Consider the following 21,510-nt stretch of genomic DNA (forward strand, 5'->3'; position numbering starts at 1 on the left):
TTGCTGCGGATGAAAGCGTCAACTTACAAAAGAGGAATAAACTACATAGAATAAGAATAAAATCCACTAGAGGGTGAGAGTGCAGAAGTGGATCCAAGTGCAGGAGAGTGAGGGTTCAAGTAAGTGCTAGGACAGAAGATGCTCTTGGAAGAGCTGGGTCTTCAAGAGCAGGACTTCCCTGTTCTGGTAGCACTCGGTAGGTCATTCCACCAGCGTGGAGCGACGCACGAAAAGAGTCTGGATTGTCTTGTGCGGGGTGTTTGCACCGCCAGACCACAATCCTGTGATGAACGGAGCAGTTGAGGGGCAACAAAAGCCTTTAGGAGAGCATTTAAGTAGCTGCGAGCAGACCTGTGAAGCACTTTGTACGCTAGCATCAGTGATTTTAATTTGAGGTGGAGTGGCTAACGGTAGCCAGTGGAGCTCAGTGAACAGACGGGTGACATGTGGACCTTTGAGGCGTGCCGCCGTGTTCTGGCCCATATGTAGCGGGTTGATTCCATCTTCTCAGCCATGAGATTTTCCGGTGTTTCTCAGTCCCCCTGCCCCCCCCCCATGTCTGTTTATATTCTGAAGTCACGGTAAATCACGCGAGTTCCTGCGAGATCCAAAAATCCCTGGAATCTCCTCCCTGGAATCGCTTGATTAAAGGTGAAAGTGTGTGGTCCTGCGTCTTGTCTCCAGTCTGTGCTTTCTCAGGATCAAGACGTTGAAAATCGCCTTGTGGTCGCCCACGTTTTGAAGGTTGGGGCAGGTTTAGTGCGTCAGGGATTAATGGTGGTCGTTGCACATCAGACGAGCTCTTCTCACAACACACTCTTCTCTTCCTCGATGGTTCATGCACTGGGTTAATGTGTGTGAAACGCTACACAACTCTGTCACAGCACTTTATTTTGTCTGTTGTTTCCTTCCTTCTCTCCCGTTGGCCTCAGGTGTCGTTGTGTACTCGACATCTCGGCTGCACTACAAACGTTTCTTTTCCTCTAAATTATGAATCTCTGGCCTCACTGCACCACTAAGGTCCATTCGCCCATGACTTCACCTCTTGTGTTGATTACACGCCGTTTCACTGTGTGTTTAATTACTCACTTCACTATGGTCCTTCAGCCTCTCAGATTTCTTTGATTCCCTGTACTGACCGTTCCATTCTGGACCGAGTAAAGAGTTTTGCTTCATGCATTTGAGTCGTGAGTCAGTATTTACCGCTGGACAGAAACGAGCAGGACACAGAGACACAGAGACACAGAGACATGCAGTTGTCAGACACTGGTGTAGCAGAGTTTGTGATGGTGCAGGTTCAGTGTTCCCAGTCTTCCCAAAGCTGATGTTTCTACAGAGTAAAAATAGACGCGTCGCACGTATCATCTGTGTTACTGGTGTAGACTACTGGTGAGAGTATAATTATTTAGACACTCAGCTCATAGTACAGTTGGTGACACACAGGATAATGAATAAAGGAACTTTGGGACACTTTTATTTACAAAGATAAACAACATAAGGTGGAGGAAACTGGAGGTGCAAGTATCTGCAATAACATGCTTTTAACCCTTTAACACAGAGCGTATTTTAAATATGTTTTATACTGTTCACATTTCAAAATCTGATGTTTTTTAATTGTTTTAACACGCATTAAACACGCATTTTCTGGCCCTTTTTATGGTTAAAATAAGCTAAATAAATCTTTTCTTTTCCTGTATATTCAATTTCCACATCACAGATCCCTTTTTATATGTATCAGACAGAGTTATATATATATATATATATATATATGAATATTTGTTATTCATCCACATCTTAAAGAGTAATATCTGCACACTCAAGAACATGAACACACACACACGTATGGTGAAGGAGAAGAAGAGGGTGGTGATGCTGGACAAAGAAAATAGATTTTGTCAGACGTTCACGAGCGCAGCACTTTCTATAATTGCAATCTGGTAAATTTGTTGTCATGGTTACCCTGAGCAGTGGCCCTGTCGCACTGGGACCAGGTGGGATCATGTGATGCATTAGCAGCTTCACAGGCACACAGAGAGGTGAGATGTTTGTCTGCCACTGCTGAGGTCACTCGCTCCAAGGAATGGAATTTCAGCTCTGAGAGCGTCGTTAAAGCAAATGCAGAGATTCTTTTCACATTTATACCGTATGTTAGAAAATAGTGAGGAGTAAAGACAGAACACTGTTTCTATCTAATCCTCTGCTCAAATTCATTAAGGAGTTTTTAAGGTGGTTCAAACTGTTCACTCATGCAGCTGCAGCTGACTCTGTCCTGGAAATGCAAAAACCACACAGAAAGGCTCTCACTGAGGATGAGGAAGTGAAGTATAGAAGACAACAAACAGAAAGAAGAGCAGAGTCCTGCTGTGAGGCTGCAGGTACAGCTTATAAAAGACAGAGAGAGAGGGAGGGAGGGAGGGACTGGAGCTAAACCAGCTCTACAGTCTGTCGTTAAACTGCGAGCAAAATTGTGAAAATGACGCTTCTCCTCATTTTTATTAACCCTTCAACACGAGCGTTCATTATTTGTGTTACTGTAATTACTTGACGGTTCAATTTCAGGTTCAGTGCCATCAGTTTCTGAAAGCTGCGAGGAGAGAGTTGGAAAAACACCTGTTTCTATTACTTTAAATATGTTTTATAATGTATAAATAATAAAACCTTTTGTTTTTATTAGTTTGAAATGGTCAGTACACTAATTTAACATGCAGTAAAGTGCAAATAACTGCCAGATATTGAAAGTTGTGCTGGAAAAATTGGCAAAAGTACATTTTCTGGCCCTTTTATGGTAAAAATAAGCAAAGCTGCCCGTGTTAAAGGATCAGTCAATCAAAGCGTTTATTACTGGAGTGTTTATATTCTGTACACATGCTGACAAACAGCATGTGAGCACACTTTAAATATGACCAAAGCAGGTGAACAACACGTTAGTTAAACAGGTCGTTTGATACCGAGTGCTTTTACGTTCATTCTCCTGCGAGGTGACAAAACACAAATCATTGTTTTACAAAACAAAAAACAAAAATTGTTCAAGCAACCCATTTGTTGAATCTACTGAAAGATGCTTTTGTTATTTCACACATCAATTTTTAAAAAGACACATGAATAAATCAGCCGTTCCCCTTGTTTTAAAGCTGACATAGACGTTTGTCAAACACTTGTTTTGAATTCAGAAAAATGAATTCACAGCACATGTCATTTACAAACACCAGCGTGCATTATTCCATATTTAAAAGAAGATAATGGAGTTGATCCAGTACACAGAAGTGCTTATTATGACACATCTGCTCTGACAAAAGGTTTTCTGTGCTTCTTTAAAGTCTCAACGCTAAATTAAACCAACAGTCTCTTGTTTGGAGCTTCATATTTAATACATGAGAGAGAGGTATTCTTTCAACTGTCAACATACTGTACAAGCCCCTCCTTCAAATACAGCCATACCTTTTAATTTAGCGCACCAGTCTTGAATGTCATCAAGTGTCTGTGCTAAAGCCGTTGTGTAAAACTGATATGGCATCATGTAGGATTACAGGCGGCGGGCGGGGCCTCTCCTGTTTCAGGTGGTAAGCAAAAACCAGGTCGTTCCCTGCGCTCAGTGTTGACACTGGAACCAGATGACCTGGACTTTTTATGGTAAACACCGCTGCGTCGCAGAGGGAAGTCACTGGAGACGAAAATGAGGGAAGATTAATTATCTCTCAGCAGACCCCAGACCCATAAAAGGTGTCTCATTGGTGTTCGTGTCCACTCTGTGGTGTGTGACGGACACAGGCGTCCAGTCTGATGTTGGAACGTGTGATGTTGTAATCATGGAGATGAACATTTGTTTAAAGCCTGAATATGTGACCTAGATGACCATATAAGGAGTTGAGTATCATTCCCACGGCAAATTTACCATGGGTGCACCTGCGGCACAGATCCGAGCCCCGTGAGCACTAAGGGTTACGTTAAATAAAGGTTAAATTAGGTGCATTTTGTAATACACAGAAAACTTATACAAGAGAGAAGCAGACGCTTTATGGCTCAAAAGAGTCCGTTTGCACTGACGCTGGTTCTTCACGCCCCAAAAATATCTTTAAAAACATCACTAACAGGATGCAGGTGATTACTAGAGGTTTACTGCCATGAGTGCAGCTCCTGTCGGGTTTTTAATCACGTAATAATCTCCGATCAGTCGTTCATTTCATGCTTAATTATGAAATCGCTCTCTGGCAGATGTGTCTGCAGCAGCACGAGACACTTTTGCTCTTAGACTCTTGAAAGCGTCTTTAATAATCTGCACATTCAGGGAGAGACAGAAGGTTTGAGATGAGATGAGATCACACGCCGGACCACAGTGCCTCGGCCTCGAGGGAGACATCTCTCACCCACTCTCTCTCCCACTCTCTCACTCTGTCACTCTCTTTTTTTGCCTTCATTTTTCACAGTCTGCACCTTTACTCCACCTCTGTCAAAAGCGTCTCCACAGACACCGGCCCATGACGATGACCTTGTATGTGAGAAACATGTTGTACGTTAACCTGAAAACACTAGTTTCACTGATAACAATGATACAGTCAGTTTATTTTATTCATTTAAATCTGTTTTTGTTTTGTTGTGGAGAAGGGGAATCTTTTTATTTTGGTTCATTTTTGTTGGATTTATTTACTTTGCGTCAACCTCAAGTCCAAACCTCCTCTGGATCACTTTCTAATTCTCTGGAGAAATGATTTCCTCTAAGTGTGTGTGATTCTTTCATTTGAAACAGACTCAGTTTCTGAGTTTCTCTTTTCATCGGAGCGTGACGGTCGTGCGTGTCGGATTCACAGGAACTCAAATAGATTTTGAAAAACCTCCCATTCGCAGACAGACAGACACTCTTATGTTTGTGTGTCTCACCATTTTAGCACCACCTTCACACTTCTAAAAGGACACGTCCTGTGCGAGCGCGCCGCCGCAAGCTCGGCTATCCGTCTCCCTGTCACGTCCTCGGCACATGGCACAGGGTTGGCACAGGGTTGGCACAGGCTCCAGTGCTACAGGCTCAAAAAAGGCGGAGCAGAAAAAAGGTTGCGAGGCAAGGTGAAACGGGGCAGATGAGGCACATCTGCTCCACGCGCAGGAGGCCTTGTTAATTTGTGAGATGCTGAATGTAGTCACCTATGTGGTCCAGACACAGATGGTTAATTAGTAACTGTCTGAGCTGAATGTGACGTTAAATGTAATTAAGAGTATTAATAATTATAATTATCATTATTATTATTATGAGCAAAGCCTGTGTGAGGAGCTGAGTAGCCTGTTGAGTTAGGTGCAGGCCTGATTTTTCTTATATGAAGAGTGCAAAGCTAAGCTGTTAGCTCCATACGAGCCTCTCTGTGTTTCAATAGCAAGTCAAGACCGACGGAGGCAACAGCAACACTGCTGACTGCAAACAGGTGGGATTATGAGTGAATTCTACTGTATACAAACAAAAGCTCCCTCAGTCTGGTCCGTTTTCAGCATTGAAATAATGTTCTGTTGTTGAATAATAACATTAACAACAACGTACACCATGTAAAAAAAAAAAAAGCACGAGTGAGTGTCAGGTGACGTCTCCATGCTCTTATTCCTGCTGCTTTGTTTTTATAAAACCCTCAACAAGCAGCAGCCTGTAAAAATGACTCAAAAGAAAGGTATGACACATGAGCATTGTTCAAAACCACAGAACCACAAAACATAAATGTCAGGTGTTATTTATAGAGAGCGACGCGACATTTTGAAGATTTTGAGAATTCTTGGATGCAGCGTGTGCAGAGGACACTCTTTGTTTCTCCTTTCACAATTAACACGTCCTATAACAGTATCTGTGCAGCCAAACCTCATTATTATCCGTGTAAAAAGAATTAGATTAAAACACACCACTGAGAGAAATATCCCTTTGTTAAGATAAACGTTACTGCTGCTCGATGTGGAACGTTTCAAGACGATTGTGTGTTTGCTGCTGCACACAAGCTTCCACTGTTGTTTCATGACTGGCTACTTCCATCAATTCATTCTATTAAAGATGATCGAAAAATAAAAAATAATAACCCACAGAGGGAACAACAGCGGAAGCACGACAGTGTTTTGGCAAGTCATGGTACAAAAGGAGAATTAGACCAAGAGAAAATAAAGTGAGTGAGACACCGTCGGACATAATCCCTCCATTGATTTAGCTCATGTGACGACAGGGGCAAACCCACTGGTGATAAAGACAAGCCAGAGGAACCTGAAGTGAATCAACATTTCACACTGCAGCAGCTCTAAAATGTCAGCGTGGTGACTACAGGACAATGCCACTTGTTCTCTAAATGTCATTCCTGTGTCATATTTCTGTCGTTCCCTCAAGTCTTTGTCCAACTCTGTGCTCTGTTGCAGTCGCACTCTCTTCTGTTTATGTTCATTCCTACTTTTGTCTCATTCTAAATATCTTGAATCGCATGGAGAAGTGCTCTCATTCTCCCATAATTACTAAGTATCTGTTAACCCTTTAACACCAAACTCATTTTAGTTCACGGGTCACATAAAAAATAATAGCTTCATAACCTTTAGACAACGAGATCTCCACATGTTTCCCTTTGTTTTACATTTAATGAAGTATCTTTTTACAAAAATATGAAATGTCAACAATATGATGCAAAAGTTTAGCATTTACACATGTGCATAACAACGGACACATCACAGTGGCACAACTTTTAGTCTCAAACTGACAATGATTAATCAGAATGTGGACATGGGTTGGACCCTAAAGTGGGCCAGTTCTGGCCCACAGGCCGTATGTTTGACACCCCTGCTTTAACACCTCAGTCTCAATATGTCTGCCCAGACTTTTTCCCTGCTTATTTTAACCATAAAAAGGGCCAGAATATGTCCCTGTAACTAAGTGCTTTTGCTCATTTTTCCAGAATAACTTATTATTTATTATTTATAATTTACTGCAGTGTGGAAACCATGTCCAGGTGTTTTTCCAAGTCTCTCCTCCCTGGTGACAAAGACTCTGATTCACTGTCTTCCTGCGTCAGCGCGAATGACCAGATGTTGACCTTTGATGTGGCAACGTCTCAGCTTTCAGAAACCGTTGGAATTTTTCGGATAGCACCAAACATAATTTACGGTGATGCAAAAAGTCTGCTGGTGAAAAACAACTCCTGGACTGTGTGGTGAGATTATTTTACAGAACCAGTGATCACAATGTGTCACATTATTATTCACAGATTGGACGACTGGTGCTTTATTGCTCATGGAAGTTGTGACAGGGTGGAACAGACACTCGTGTATTTATTCACATTTAGACCAAGTTTGGACATGTGAAGTTTCAGGCTTGGGTCTGGACCCAACAATATGGACATGGAGACGAGTCAAACGTCAGCATCTTATCTGACAAGTAAAAGATTTGAAATCTTTAGGTCATCAGGGCAGAGGAGGCGACAACAGGTGAATCAAAGCAAACACACCAGAGGTAAAAAAAAAGTTTGGCTGTAACATCACAACTCTGGGCTCAACAACAATGTGAGGGGAAGGGGTGGCGGTGAAGACTGAAGAGTATTTATGGTGAAGCAACTGATGACCTGCAGGTGTGACGACGATCAACTGCAGAGGGCGGGGACTTCAGCCACACCCACCCAGCAGCAGGACCAACAGACACAGGAGAGGCCGCCTCCCTGCTCCAACACACCTGACTCAAATGAACTGAGTGTCAGAGCTGGATGACGAGCTGACAGTTGACTCAGGTGTGATGGAGCCGGGGAAAACATCTAAAACATCCAGGACCAGGACTGAGAAACCGTGTCGTTGTAGATCACAAAAACATTTCGATCTAATAAACTTGTTGAAGACACATTTTTACATTTAGTACTTAATTAAACATATCTCTTCATACATTACATGTCATTTAGCAGACACATTTATCCAAAGTAACTTACAATTTATACAATTTACACAATATTTAATCATTTGCTCTCAGGTAATTGATCTCAGTATCACACTTCACATTTGTTTTGGTCGTCTGAGATGAATAAATTAAAAAATCCTGGTGAATTAAAATAGTTTCCTGTTGGTCAAAACCACAGTTATACTAAATATATGCACTTGGACTTATGGCACTTGATGTTTTGCACTTCTGAATAAGATAACTGTTGGCCTTATGTTCCTGTTCATATGCTTTGATGCTAAAAGTGGACAGACAACATTTAATTGCCAATAATATGTAATGTTTAAAATGAACCAGACAGGTTTTTCTTCATGTTATATAATAATGGTCTTCAGATATCAATTCAATTCTATTTTATTTGTATAGCACCAAATCACAGCATACATTATCTCAGGGCACTGTACATAGTTAGGGGGGAAGAAAATTACAAAGAGAGACCCAACAATTTTTTGACAGAACCAGAATCAAATATGTGCAGCATCTGCCAGGACAGGTTGGGGTGAAAGGAAAAATGGGGCAATAGAGGAAAGAGAGGTGGGGGACAGAAAAGGAAAGAGGGAGACAAGTTATATAGAAACAGATGAGCAGGTTTAGGTTTAGTCAAGACAGTTCTGAATCAGTTATGACAAGTTTATACAACTACAGTGTCATTTATACAAGCATTAGCATAGTGTTGATGTAAAAATAAACTGATATCAATTTTAATCATGGCATGATATGTATTCTGGAAACTGTCTATAATGTACATTATACATTCTATTTTAACTTTTTTAATATCGTTATATATTGTACTCTTTTGGTAATGCATGTTTAATATTTATTATCTTTATCTGTCTTTGCTGATGTAACAAGGTAGATTTCCCCACTGTGGGACTAATAAAGGACAACCTTATCTTATCTTATAATAATAAGGACAATACTACAAATGCTAATATAATATAACTACTAAAATAATAATAGTCTCAAAACTGGATCTGGATCCTGCAGCCCAGGAGTCACCTGCAAGATGAGGACAGAAAGAGACAGAGGACAGGAAGGAAAGACACAAGCTAGGAAGAGAAATGTAATAAAGTCATATTCATACCCTGAGAATATATCCCATCAGTCTAAGTCTATAGCAGCATAACTAAGTGATGGTTCAGGGAGCTGGTTCTACAGGCGAGGAGCCTGGTAACTGAAGGCTCTGCCTCCCATTCTGCTCTTATAGACTTATCGTAAGCCTGCACTTGGGACCAAAGCCATCTGTTGGGATGATAAGGAAAAACAAGTTATTTGAGGTATGATGGGACCTGATCATTAAGTGATTTTTATGTGAGGAGAAGGATTTTGTCTAAGTCAGCGCAAAATCATGTACTTTTACAAGAAGGAAAGGAGTTTTAAAATATAACTCTTACTCATGGACCACTGTACAATTTTGATCAATTCGTGGTTGCTGTAATCAAAGAATATGCGCTAAGTTGTGTGAGATTCATTTATACACCGCTTATTCTTTGAGGGTTTGTGGGAACGCTGGAGCAAATCCCATCAAAGTAGATCTTTGACGGTCAGGTGAGGCAACCAATGGCGGAACCGCTGTGTACTGAAGACGGCTCAGAAGATCCAAGGAGAACTGAGACAATGACAGGTCTGATACATAGAGTTAGTGAGACTTGAGATAGTGGATCCAGTCCAGATGCCTGGCGCCTTGGTATCTAGTGAAGGAACATTGAAAGGCGCCTATAGTTTGTGTCTTATCCTAAGTTATGTCTATTGTACAAACAAAATTAGGATGGCCCATCGAGTGTTTTGGTAAATCATGGTTGGAGAACCTTCCAAAAGTCACGAGCAGGCAATATTTCAACTTCTCTGACAAACGTGCAGCAGTGTTTACAGAGAATCTGTGTCTCTGTGCGGCGCTGTTTTGATCCAGCGTGAAGCAGAGCGATGGAGCTTTGTGTGGTGAAAGCAGCGTGAAAAAATAGGCTAACTCTCTGTACTGTGCACTCTGAGCACCCCCCATTCACACACACACACACACACACCTTGCACTTCAGGAGGAGGAGGATATTAAATATTCAGTCTCCTGCCTCCTGGCCCCGGGGGGAAGGTTGGTTTGGGGCTAATTACTGAGCTGGGAGTAAATATATAATGTGTGTGTGTGTGTGTGTGCAGACATAGAGCAGCAGCCTGGAGAAGACTCATCTCCACTGTTTGAGTTTATGCACACACACAGGAAGTGAGGCATATACCGCCCCCATGACCTCACTGCTTGTCATTAAGAGCTAATGAGGTAATACAACTCTAACAATAACCCTCTTAAGCTGTGTCTTAATGTCCTCATTGCTTATATTCACCTGAAGCCGCCTCACACTTTACTCAAATTCTCTCTCTGGCTTTATTGCACCACCCCTGCTTACACATCATCATCATGTTGCCTAAGCGAGGAAAATCACAACTTCCTGTTTGGACTGCGTTTGCAACACTTCCTCTGTCTCAGAGGTTTGTCCACAGATGGCACTTCCTCCTCTCACTGTGTCTGTGTCACATCCACGTAATCTCCTTCTCTTTTGGCTGAGCTCAGGTTTGGGGCGTAGGGGGGGAAAGGTGGAAGTGTTTTGTGTTCAGCGTGATCAATTATCCGCGCTCAGGTCTGGTCAGTGCGTCACGCTACATTAGTTCTGATCTGATGAGAGTGACTTCCATCGGGCATCCAATTTTGAAAACGGCCCTCGGTCGTCATCGTTGCGTCTTGTTTCTTCTCGTTTTAAATGTCACTGCGGAAACAATTATGTTTATAAAGTTGTGTAACTTTCTCAACCGCTCCCGGATTTGGGTCTCCTGGCAACCTAAATCAGACCTCCGTGTCCTCGTAAAGACTAAAAATAGCAGCTGGAACTTCAACCTGTTACTATTACAAGGACCATCTTGTGTCACTTTGACATTAATTGTGATTATTCTGTTGGGGGTGATTATTTTTGTAATAAATCTGCCTTTAATGGGCTGCAATTGAGCGTTTTCATCCATCACTAGTGTCTCTCGGGATCCAGAGCAGAAGGCAGGCTATTTTACTCCGTTAATGTCTGCCTTTTAATTCACTCTCACGGCCCAACTGTTCGGCTGTTAAAGTCAAAATGTCGTTCCTCCTTTCTTTCCCTTTCCCCACAGCAGGGTTTCTCTGCTTTTAGTCTCTCTCCTCAAAGGCCAAGACAGGAGGACAAGCAGTCTCCTGTCAAGATTAATAAAAGCTTATGGTCGCTGATTGATACCAGGGAATAATCCTGCTCACGACTGGCTCGGGACACGGCCTCCACAGTGACCTTGTATTGGATTGTACACCGACTCTGGGGCAGGTATAATAGGTGTGGCACACCTGCACATCCCCAACTATACGCAGCACTCTTAATCCTTCAGAATATGACCAGACCCTGTTGTACTCAGCAGATTATGTCATTAGTAGGCTGCTCAGCGCTTTACAGGTTTCCAGGACTGTCTTTAAAGCTCACTGACCATGTCGGTTGTGCTTCGTAACGCGAGTAATACACTGATTCTCTTGTAGCCTCAGGCGCTGGCGGTTTGAAGCATACAAAGCATTAAAATGGAGAGATGAACGGGTCCGGCACTGGTTTTTAAAACAATCCCAAAGTCTGTGTGGATCATCCACCTCCACCTCCTCCTCCGTCTCGCTCTCAGTTTTGTGACCGCAGGGAAAACATCACATTATCTCTGACCCAATCTCTCTTGTATTTGCTGAGGTTACATTTCATCAGTGGCGCTTGTGAAGAAAAGTAGCTTGAAAATCAAAAATGGGCCGTGAACCTACATGAACTGAAAATGTGGGGTCGGGGCATTTTTGGTTCAGTCAGGAAAAGCAGTTTGAAAACAAATTGGACGCATTGAGTGAGTGTCTGATGGGACGATCTGATTCCTATGACTTTCATTTTATGTAGATCAGCACTTTTACTTTGAAATTCAGTGAAATATCAGCATGAATATCTTTATTATGACATCATGATGGAATAGTGTGTTATAATTTGTTGTTATATAAGAGTTGTTTTTATAAACAGCTGCTATTTTTTCCGGCCCCCTCTTGACCAGACGGGATGCTCATTGGCCCCCAGGTCATTTGAGTTAGACACCCCTGGTCGAGAAAACCAATCAACTGATAAAGCAATCCTACACAAAATGGCATTAGATTGGGCTGCAACACTGGGATCTTAAGTTTTTCTTTTTTCCTTCTGTGTTTTCCAGATCCTGGCGATCATCTCCATCCTCTTCATTGTGCTGTCCACCATCGCGTTGTCTCTGAACACTCTTCCAGAGCTGCAGGACACAGACGAGTTTGGACAGCCCACGGACAACCCACAGCTGGCTCACGTGGAAGCCGTGTGTATCGCCTGGTTCACCATGGAGTACTTGCTCCGTTTCCTCTCCTCCCCCAACAAGTGGAAGTTCTTCAAGGGTCCTCTGAATGTCATCGATCTGCTGGCCATCCTGCCGTACTATGTCACCATCTTCCTCACAGAGTCCAACAAGAGTGTGCTGCAGTTTCAGAACGTCCGACGTGTCGTCCAGATTTTCCGCATCATGCGGATCCTGCGTATTCTGAAGTTGGCCCGTCACTCCACAGGTCTTCAGTCGCTTGGCTTCACTCTCAGGAGGAGCTATAATGAGCTGGGCCTGCTTATCCTTTTCTTGGCCATGGGCATCATGATCTTCTCCAGCCTGGTGTTCTTTGCGGAGAAGGACGAAGAGGACACCAAGTTCAAAAGCATCCCAGCTTCTTTCTGGTGGGCGACCATCACGATGACCACAGTGGGCTACGGCGATATCTACCCCAAAACCTTACTGGGAAAGATAGTTGGTGGTTTGTGCTGCATTGCTGGAGTACTGGTGATAGCCCTGCCCATCCCCATCATTGTGAATAACTTCTCTGAATTCTACAAGGAGCAAAAAAGGCAAGAGAAAGCTATTAAAAGAAGAGAGGCCCTAGAGCGGGCAAAGAGAAATGGCAGCATCGTCTCCATGAACATTAAAGACACATTTGGCCACAATTTAGAGCTCTTGGACGTAATGGTGGAAAAATCTGAGGAAAAAAAGGAGAAGCTGCACGACAATCATGTATCTCCTAGTCTGCAGAAAGGGACACCCAAACTCAAGTCGCACACCAACTCCGGCAGCCCTGTGAAGACTCTTGAGTCCAGCTACCAGGAGCAGGCCAAGCCCTTGAGCAGCCCTCAGCATCTCAGTGTGCAGAAACTGGAGGAGATGTACAACAAAATCACTCAGTCACAGCCCGACGTCAACGGCAAGGAAAAAGGTCCGCCCTCCAAAGCGGTCTGGCAGAAAGCCGAGTTTGAGATGGGAAACATTGCAGCCGAAGCCGTCTCGGGCAAAGCAGAGGTTGTGACGGATATGAGAAGCATCTCCAGCCTGGACAGCTTCATCAGCTGCACCACGGATTTCCCTGAGAGTTCTCGCTTTTCCCACAGCCCCATCAGCAACATACCAGGGAAAGTCAGCACCAACCCGAGTCTGGAGCCCACGCTGGAGAACGAGCATGAAGGACTCCACGGCACGAGCACACCGCAGACAGGAAGAGGCACCAGACCCACTCCGTGTTCCGACAACAACCCACACAAAAGCCACTTGCTCAAGGTCAACTTCAGAGAAGGTGAAGATACAGGAACGGGGCCCCTCTCAGACAGCTCTGTCTACACAACTGCGAGCAGCGGGACACCCACCAAGAGCCCGGAGAACTTACTACCCAGCATTTTCACATTTCACGACACGTCCGTCAATAAGTTCATCGACGCTGACACAGATGAGGAGGAGCACCTGCACGATGGTTCAGGCACCAACCCGTCCCAGAGACTCCTGGAGAAGGCCAGCCCCAGGTTTGGCCATCCCTCCAGCTTCCAAAGGGGGGGATCCAACCACATGGAGGGCCCGCGGAGGAAGCTGGGCAACAGCACACTGCCGATAGAGGGCCAGGAGAACCATGTGGCTCAGGAACTTCAGCCACTTCAGGGAGACGAGAGTCACTCCAATGCTTGAAGTTACAATACGTGAGAGACGACAACGGGAGGGAAGTGGAGATGAAAAGCACTGAAAACACTTCAAAAGAAGTAGAAAATAAAACATTTGTGTAAGATGGGAGAAAGACAAACAATACTCGTACCTGATCGTTTTTAGTATTTATACATTTGTTTGAAGCCAGATTATCTCTAAAACTGCAGCCTAGTGATGGAAGATAGAATATTGTGGGTTTTTGTTCATATATATATATATACATATACATATTATATATACATACATATATATATATAATAATTGAAACACCTATTTTTCTGATATTCCTGGATAAAGCCACGAGCAAAGACAGTCCAGTCAGTAGCACGGAGGGCAATGAAAACACGGCAAACACATTCAGCTGATTTTACTTCAAATAAGTATGTTGTGGTGCAACAATGGGATGGGGGGGTATTTATTTTTCTTAAAGTGGTGACTATAAATACATGGTATAATTGTGAGATAACAAACATGGTCGGGAAAAAAAAAGGTGTATATTTTTGCTTCCTTCCTCAAAACTGGCCTTAGTTCAAGTCGTCTCCTGTGTTTAAGTTTGTGTTTTTGACACAGAGCACAGAGTTCGTCTCTTTGTCTTAAATATGAAGTTTGACATCTTTCTCGTTGATGTTTTTTTTTAAACTGCACAGACACAGAGAGACACTGTGAGGCCGCGTCCGTCCATCCGTCCGTCCGTTTTCCCTCTTGTCCCGCCCTTTGTGTCCAGCCGCTGACAAGAGAAAGCACCTTAACTTGAGAAGTATTTTTATTATGAGCACAGACAAAAAAGGAAACCGTAACTATGTGTCCGTCTGTCTGTTTACTTATTTTGTTTGTTTCAAATGTCTGCGTGTGTGTGTGTGTGTGTGTCCGTCAGTCCAGAACATGGTGTCTCACTCGCGTCGTCTGTAGCTGATGAAATGACGCAGTATCAACACATTACGAGCGTCAGTGTAGCTGAAAGAGTGAATATCGTACACGTAAAACTACAAAAGTAGAAAACAACATGCAGATACACGTTTATTGTACCAGGTGCAGAATCAGAATTCTTTATATTTTCTAAGTATTTTCTAACAGAATGAACTTGTAGACGTTAAAAGACGCTGGGCTAACTCCTAATTCCTAGTCAACAGTTGCTGTTGTTATGTTATTAAGACACCGCAGAGTAGATAATAACTTTGTAATGTTTGCTACCGTCATCGTGAAGAACCAAAGAACTGTTCTTTTACCGATAAACGTATGTTTCGACGTTTAAGCTCAACATGTTTCCTCCGTAGCAGAATCTGATATTTTTCAGGGAACCGTGTAACCGCTCATTACACGCGTGAGATGGACTGACATGGAAAAAACAAAGCTGTGGACAGACAGAGGATCCTGAAGAAGGAAGATAATAAAAAAAACAAAACCGCTTCATTTACATCCGTTTTGCTTTGCTGTGGATCTCGGCAGGTAAAGGAATCCCGTGACATTGCTGATAGGAAGATAAAACCGCCTCACAGCTACTCAGGCACACAAAACAGCACGGAGGTAACGTTGTGTATCCGTGTGATAAATCTTTATGCTTGGAAATATTATGAGGCCATGAAGTGACAGAGCTCATGTCTCCATGTGCTGAATGTTTACATGAAAAAAGAAAACATGTGCAGACTCAGAACAGTGGATATGGCCCCCCCCCCCTTGTTTCCATGGTGATTGTTGCGATGGCACGATGGTTCACATTCCATGCAAGAGAGTCACATCTTATATGTCGAGTCCCTAAAGTCCCAAAGTAACATGTTGTGGACGAGTTTGTTCACGCGTTCATTCATCTCGTCATTGAAGGCTTTATATAAGATGAACTAATGTTACATGAGAGAAAACTGCAGTGAACACTTCAGCTACTCGCTCCCAGTGAGAGTGCGTGTGAACGGAATAGGAAGAAGCGGTGTTTGACAGAGCGGTGCAGCAGAGCTGTCAGCCTGATTACAACTGACATCTCTAATGATGGTGGCAACGCTCTGCTCCCATCTCATGTCCAGCTTCACACACACACACACACACACACACACACACACACACACACACACAGCTCTTTAGAGCAGAGAAGATGGTCATTACAGAAATTGTTTCCGAGCACATCTTCAGCTATTTTGAGAGGGCAGAGCATTTTTTCACCTCACCAACGGGTCAATGAGAAATTACATTTGCTGTTAGATACACTTTTTTTTCTAATGGAAATCAAACGTTCCACTCCCTTTTTCTTTTAATCACACATGGGAGTTGTTGATCAACTGCTGCCTCCGTCTGTGAGTTCAAATGTGTTTATTTTGCGCGACTTGTGACTTTGACTTAAAGGTCGGGGTTTGAGATCCTGGGAAAAACAGTTGGAGCAGGCTACAATACGTTAAATTCAAAAGTCCACGCCCCTTTCTTCAGACTTCCCTCCAAAGCCACGCCTCAGGAAGCACGGGAACGCACAACAAACGCGGATTCACGAGCGCCACGCAGCATCGCTAACTTTCTGTAACTTTTTTGGATACTTCAAAAAACAACAAATACTGAAATAATAAGTTTACAAAGACAAACAGTTAACCTGCAGGTCCAGTAGAAACAGCCACCATATCATTACTTTGTAGCCCTTTCTGGGCTTTCAGGTGTCGCCACCTGAGGCCTTGGCCCTGGGCCTTGGCGGCCAGTTCAGTAACCAATCCTTGACCTTAAAGGTAGAGCTTGGAGATCCTGGAAAAACAGTTAGAGCAGGCTACATTTTGAATTCAAACATCCACGCCCCTTTCTTCAGACTTCCCTCCGAAGCCACGCCTCCAGAGTACGGGAACGTGCAACGAACACAGATTCATGAGCGCCGCGCAGCATCGGTAACTTTCAGCACTTTTGGGTGAAGTTTTTTGGATGCTTTGAACGTGATGATGAAAAACAACAAATACTCCAAAAAGTCAAATTAGTGCACAAAGAGGGGGTTACGCGCATGTGGGGGGGATCAGATGGTGTTTTACAGACCTGTCCGTTCCACAGCTGACTGACATTTTTCATTTTTGTGTCATTATTTCATTGGTTACAATCGGGTTATGAAGAGGATTTTAAGCAATAAAAGCAGTAAATGATCTTAAGCATTTTATAAGGTGAGCCCTGTGTTTTCTTGCATTCCTGCTGGCTGTGATGTTTTCAGGTCGAGTCTCAGGTGAACTCTTGGTGACAGGGAAAGACAGTTGAATGCTGAGTTTCATCCTCAGGTTGTTACTCATATTATGGAATCACAGCTCTCTCTCTTTTAAACTCTTCTTACCAGGTGAGCGCAGACAAACACACGCCTCTTTTATATGTGACAATGACTCTGCTGGTTTCTTACAGCTCAGGAGGTTTTTGGTCAGTGGGCAGGTCCTGTAATATTATTGCAACCGCTAATAAGAGCATCCACTCTCGGTGCTTTTCCACTGTACAGTTCCAGCACGGCTCGACTCTACACAGTTTGGTTGGTTTTCCATGACTGTAGTACTTCCTCAACATGGGCGGAGTCAACATTTTACACACACACACACACACACACACACGAGTGAGTAGCGTCTTGTAAAGCAGTCGTTTTCCGGTGTAACTGAATCATTAGAATCGCTTCATTAAAAGGATGAGATCAGTACTTCCTCCATGACCGGCGCACAGACTCCGTCTGACACAGTCACTGAGCTTTCAGAAGCGCGGCCGCTAAAAACACCAGACTCCTCTGTTCAGTGATGAGATTCTAGACACTTCCTTTACTAAATGTTGGAGATGAACGCCCATTTTCACGATTCTTACGTCCTTTTAACTGATCTGTCTGAGCAGTCTGTCAAAGTCACATTTCAGTCGCTTGGAACCTCGTCAGAGCAGGTACTAAAAAAAAACTACCAAGTACCAGGTACTGTCGCTAATGGAAAAGCAAAAACCCAAAGTGCAGAGTCGTGCCGTTGTTCCTTTAAGTTTTTACTCAGAATGACAAAGCAGAAGTGTCAGACGGGGGTTAAGGCATCCTTCTGAGGATGTGTGTTCGTTCCTTGCAATGCTATAAATACCATCCCCGCGCCGTGCAGGGAAAGCTCAGTTACAGGAAAGTCTTTGGCCAGACGGTGTCACTGAATCCCGAGGAACAAACTTTGTAATAAAAGTCGTCTGTGGTGAACTCAACGTCACAGCGACTCAGACAAACTCAGAGCACAAACCTCATGAACACAGTCACTGGTGTGTCCAATGTGATGCTTAATCAAAGGAAACAGAGGAAACAGAGAAGATTCATTAATATTCATCACACAAAACTCTTTGTGGACAAACTAAAAAACAAGCCATAGTCTGTTATTTAAATGGTTTTAAACTACCTTTTCTTTGCACTTTATTTCTTTTTCTGAAGTAAATCCTCTGCTGTCCAAAAATGTCAGCATACAAACACACACACACACACACACACTGGTTCCAATATTCAAAAGCACAAGTTAAAAATCTCACAATCTTTAAGCACAAGAGGTTTAAGCCAAACGCAGGCGATTCCGCGGCACACGTCTGTTTGCTGCCTGCACTTGTGTGTACTTGTGTCTGGAGAAGATGTTTTTGTTTGTTCTGTAAAGGGTTTCATACTTTGTACCAGTTGACTTTGTAGAATATTGTCTTTGTGGTTTCCTGACACATGTAGCGCTATATTAAAAAACCTCGCTGTCACACTGAAACCTGTGAAACCTGTAAATATCATCTAAAGAAACTGTAGGCGAGGAGATCCACGGTGAGCAAACCTTTGGAGCAGATTTACCGACTGATGCTTAATAAAAGACAAAAATTGAAATCAGTTGGTTCTATGAGCTTCACTTGTTTTGTGTGTGAATAACCACTGAACACATAACATGAGTCAGCTGCTGAGATTGTGGTCTGTGAACGGAGCCTGCAAACCTTAGACAACAGCGCCATCCTGTGGAGGTTTTCTCCGCCCATTTTATAAACACAAAAATGGAACTATAGAGTATGTTTGCACAGATCTGGAGAAATGAAAGCTCATGCATCAACAACATGACTTCAGACTGTAAAAACTCACTCCAATATCACCAAAGTGAGACTCAACAATGTTACAGAAACTTACCAGAGAAATGTTGACCTTCAAAAATGCAACGATCTGATTACCAATCAGTCTCAGGTGAGTTTCACCTGTGCAGTCAGGAGTCAGGAGTAAAAGAGGCTTCAGGTGACTTAACTTCAGAAAGTGTCTTATATCCTTTTATTCAGCACAACTGAGGCAATCTGCTGAAAAAAAGCTAATTTTCACCAACTACATAAACACACCTGAGCAAAAAGTACTCAAAATGCTTAAAATCGGATTGAATTTTGGGAAATTTGGAAATATGTCACAGTTCAAAGTTCACTTGGCTCCTTTTTATGAACAAAAAGAAAAGAAATAAGGTCTAATTTTGCGACTTATTCACAATTATTGCTATTTTATACATATATATATATATATATATACAGGCCTATGTATATACATATATATATACATATATGTATATATAATACTTGCTGGTATGTGACATTATGTCATAATAACTGCAGTAGTGCAGGGGATTACATCACAGTCAATACCTGGTCATAGCTTTGGGATTTCTCTTGATATTTAAAGTCTCACAAGACCGAGGTTATGATCGTTAACGAAAACTAATGAGATGTGTGTTTGTATTATATAATATTTCATATTTAAAAATGTTTTCAATTTGTATTTGTTTACAATGTGCGACATAAGGGCTGTGCAAGTGAAACACGGCATTCGTTATTGGGTTGACTTTGAGTTATTGATGTTCAAAGATGTTCAAAGTGTGGCCCGCGGGCCAATCACAGCCCACAGCTTCGGTTTCATGACGTATTATTTAAGGCCTGGTAAGGAGTTGTGCTCTGAACCGGAGTCCCGGGTTTGAAACCCACCTGTGACAGTTGCTTTTCTTTTTTCACTCCTGGAAGGTGGTCTAGATGTGGTTACATTGCCATTTATAAATGTTCAATTTGAATTAAACAGTGCATTTGTATGTAAGAGTTACTGTTAAAGTGACCATTGGCCCCTGAACATCTTCACATTATCAAATCTGGCCCTTGTTAAAGAAAAAAAGAAAGAATAGAAAAAGGTTTGGACACCCCTGATCTAAGGGAATCAAACCTCTGGTCTTTTATTGGGTTTATTGTTGAGCTCCCTGAGGCTCCTGACTCACAAACACTGTGATGTGTCTCATGAGGGTTATTTATTATTATTATTATTATTATTTATTTATGTTATGTTTGTGTGTGTGCATGTGTGTGTAGTCTGTTGGCTATTTGATTTTTACCTGACCCTCTGACTGCATCCAACCTCAGCAGTATCATGATGTTATATTTACGATATAGTACGATGGTTGTTCATTTGTCCTCACACATTTTTTAAAATGGGGGGTTTTGATGACACACAATACTTATTATGACCTTTTTGCATCTTGCTTTCTCCATATTACAAAAAACCCTAAAACTACTAAAAACTAAACAAAATATAAAAACTAACAAAAATAGCAAAGCTGCTCTAAAAACTATGTTATGGATTAGGGATTTGTGCACACATGCTAAGCACTTTACTTTCAGCGTAACATTTTACTCTGAGTTGGATAATCCACCTCACATCATGGATCACAAATAACCTTCTATAACACATGAAAGGAATGTCCACATAACTACTGACCATCCTGTGAAAGTAGTTTATCGTGGTCAGCTGGTGCAGAGTTAAAGTTTAAAAAAAGATGAAAAAACGTAAAGAATTTTAACCCGGTCAGCTGATGGATCAAAGACATTATGCAAATCAAATAACTTTGTATATGAATATTTATCTGGGGGGAAAAACACCTTAGAAAATGTTTAAGAGGATTTTGATCACAATGAATGAGACAGACAGGTAAATGATGAAGACAGGTGAATGATGAAGACAGGTGAATGATGAGGACAGACAGGTGAATGAATGATGAGGACAGACAGGTGAATGAATGATGAGGACAGGTGAATACTAAATATATTCCTAGTAAAGTAGTTTATTGTGTTCGGCTGGGTTAGAATTAAACTCATGTTTTAAGATGACCTAGGTGAGGACAGTTAAATGAGAACGGGTGAATTGGCATTAATTAAGGTCCCTGAGTGAATGACATTTGTGACCTTTGACCCATTTTAAGTGACACATTATGTTTATATATTTTATTCATGTCAGCACTTTAATTTGTAAAGGTTTGTCTTTAATTAAAAACAATTCATGTGAGATTTGTGTTCCCTTGTCCTCTTTGCACGACACAAGAAAGAACCTATACATATATGCATAGGTTCTTATATATATATATATATATATATATATCATATATATATATAAATGCATATATATATATAAATGCATATATTATGGTGACTCTGGCTAAGGACATGTTGAGTTAATCCGCAACAACATTGTGTTTTATGACAGTGATTCATTCAGTCATCAGACAAAAAGCCCCTGGATTGGTGGCCACCATCATTCTGCCTCCTAATCCGACACACAGCAG

At 42.2% G+C, this 21,510-nt stretch overlaps 1 protein-coding gene across 3 annotated transcripts in view; it reads left to right on the forward strand.

Annotated features, from left to right (window-relative positions):
• LOC122768501 (potassium voltage-gated channel subfamily B member 1-like) overlaps positions 1–14,776 on the forward strand; it is a 33,933-nt gene extending 19,157 nt beyond the window's left edge. For all 3 annotated transcript variants that reach the window (XM_044024552.1, XM_044024554.1, XM_044024553.1), the window contains one exon: positions 12,152–14,776. In XM_044024552.1, the coding sequence (XP_043880487.1) occupies positions 12,152–13,957 (1,806 nt within the window). In that variant the 3' untranslated portion in view covers positions 13,958–14,776. The remainder of the gene's footprint in view (positions 1–12,151) is intronic.
• The last annotated feature ends 6,734 nt before the right edge of the window (positions 14,777–21,510 follow it).

The sequence above is a fragment of the Solea senegalensis genome, linkage group LG4 (genome assembly GCF_019176455.1).
Source record: "Solea senegalensis isolate Sse05_10M linkage group LG4, IFAPA_SoseM_1, whole genome shotgun sequence".
Classification (NCBI taxonomy): Eukaryota; Metazoa; Chordata; class Actinopteri; order Pleuronectiformes; family Soleidae; genus Solea; species Solea senegalensis.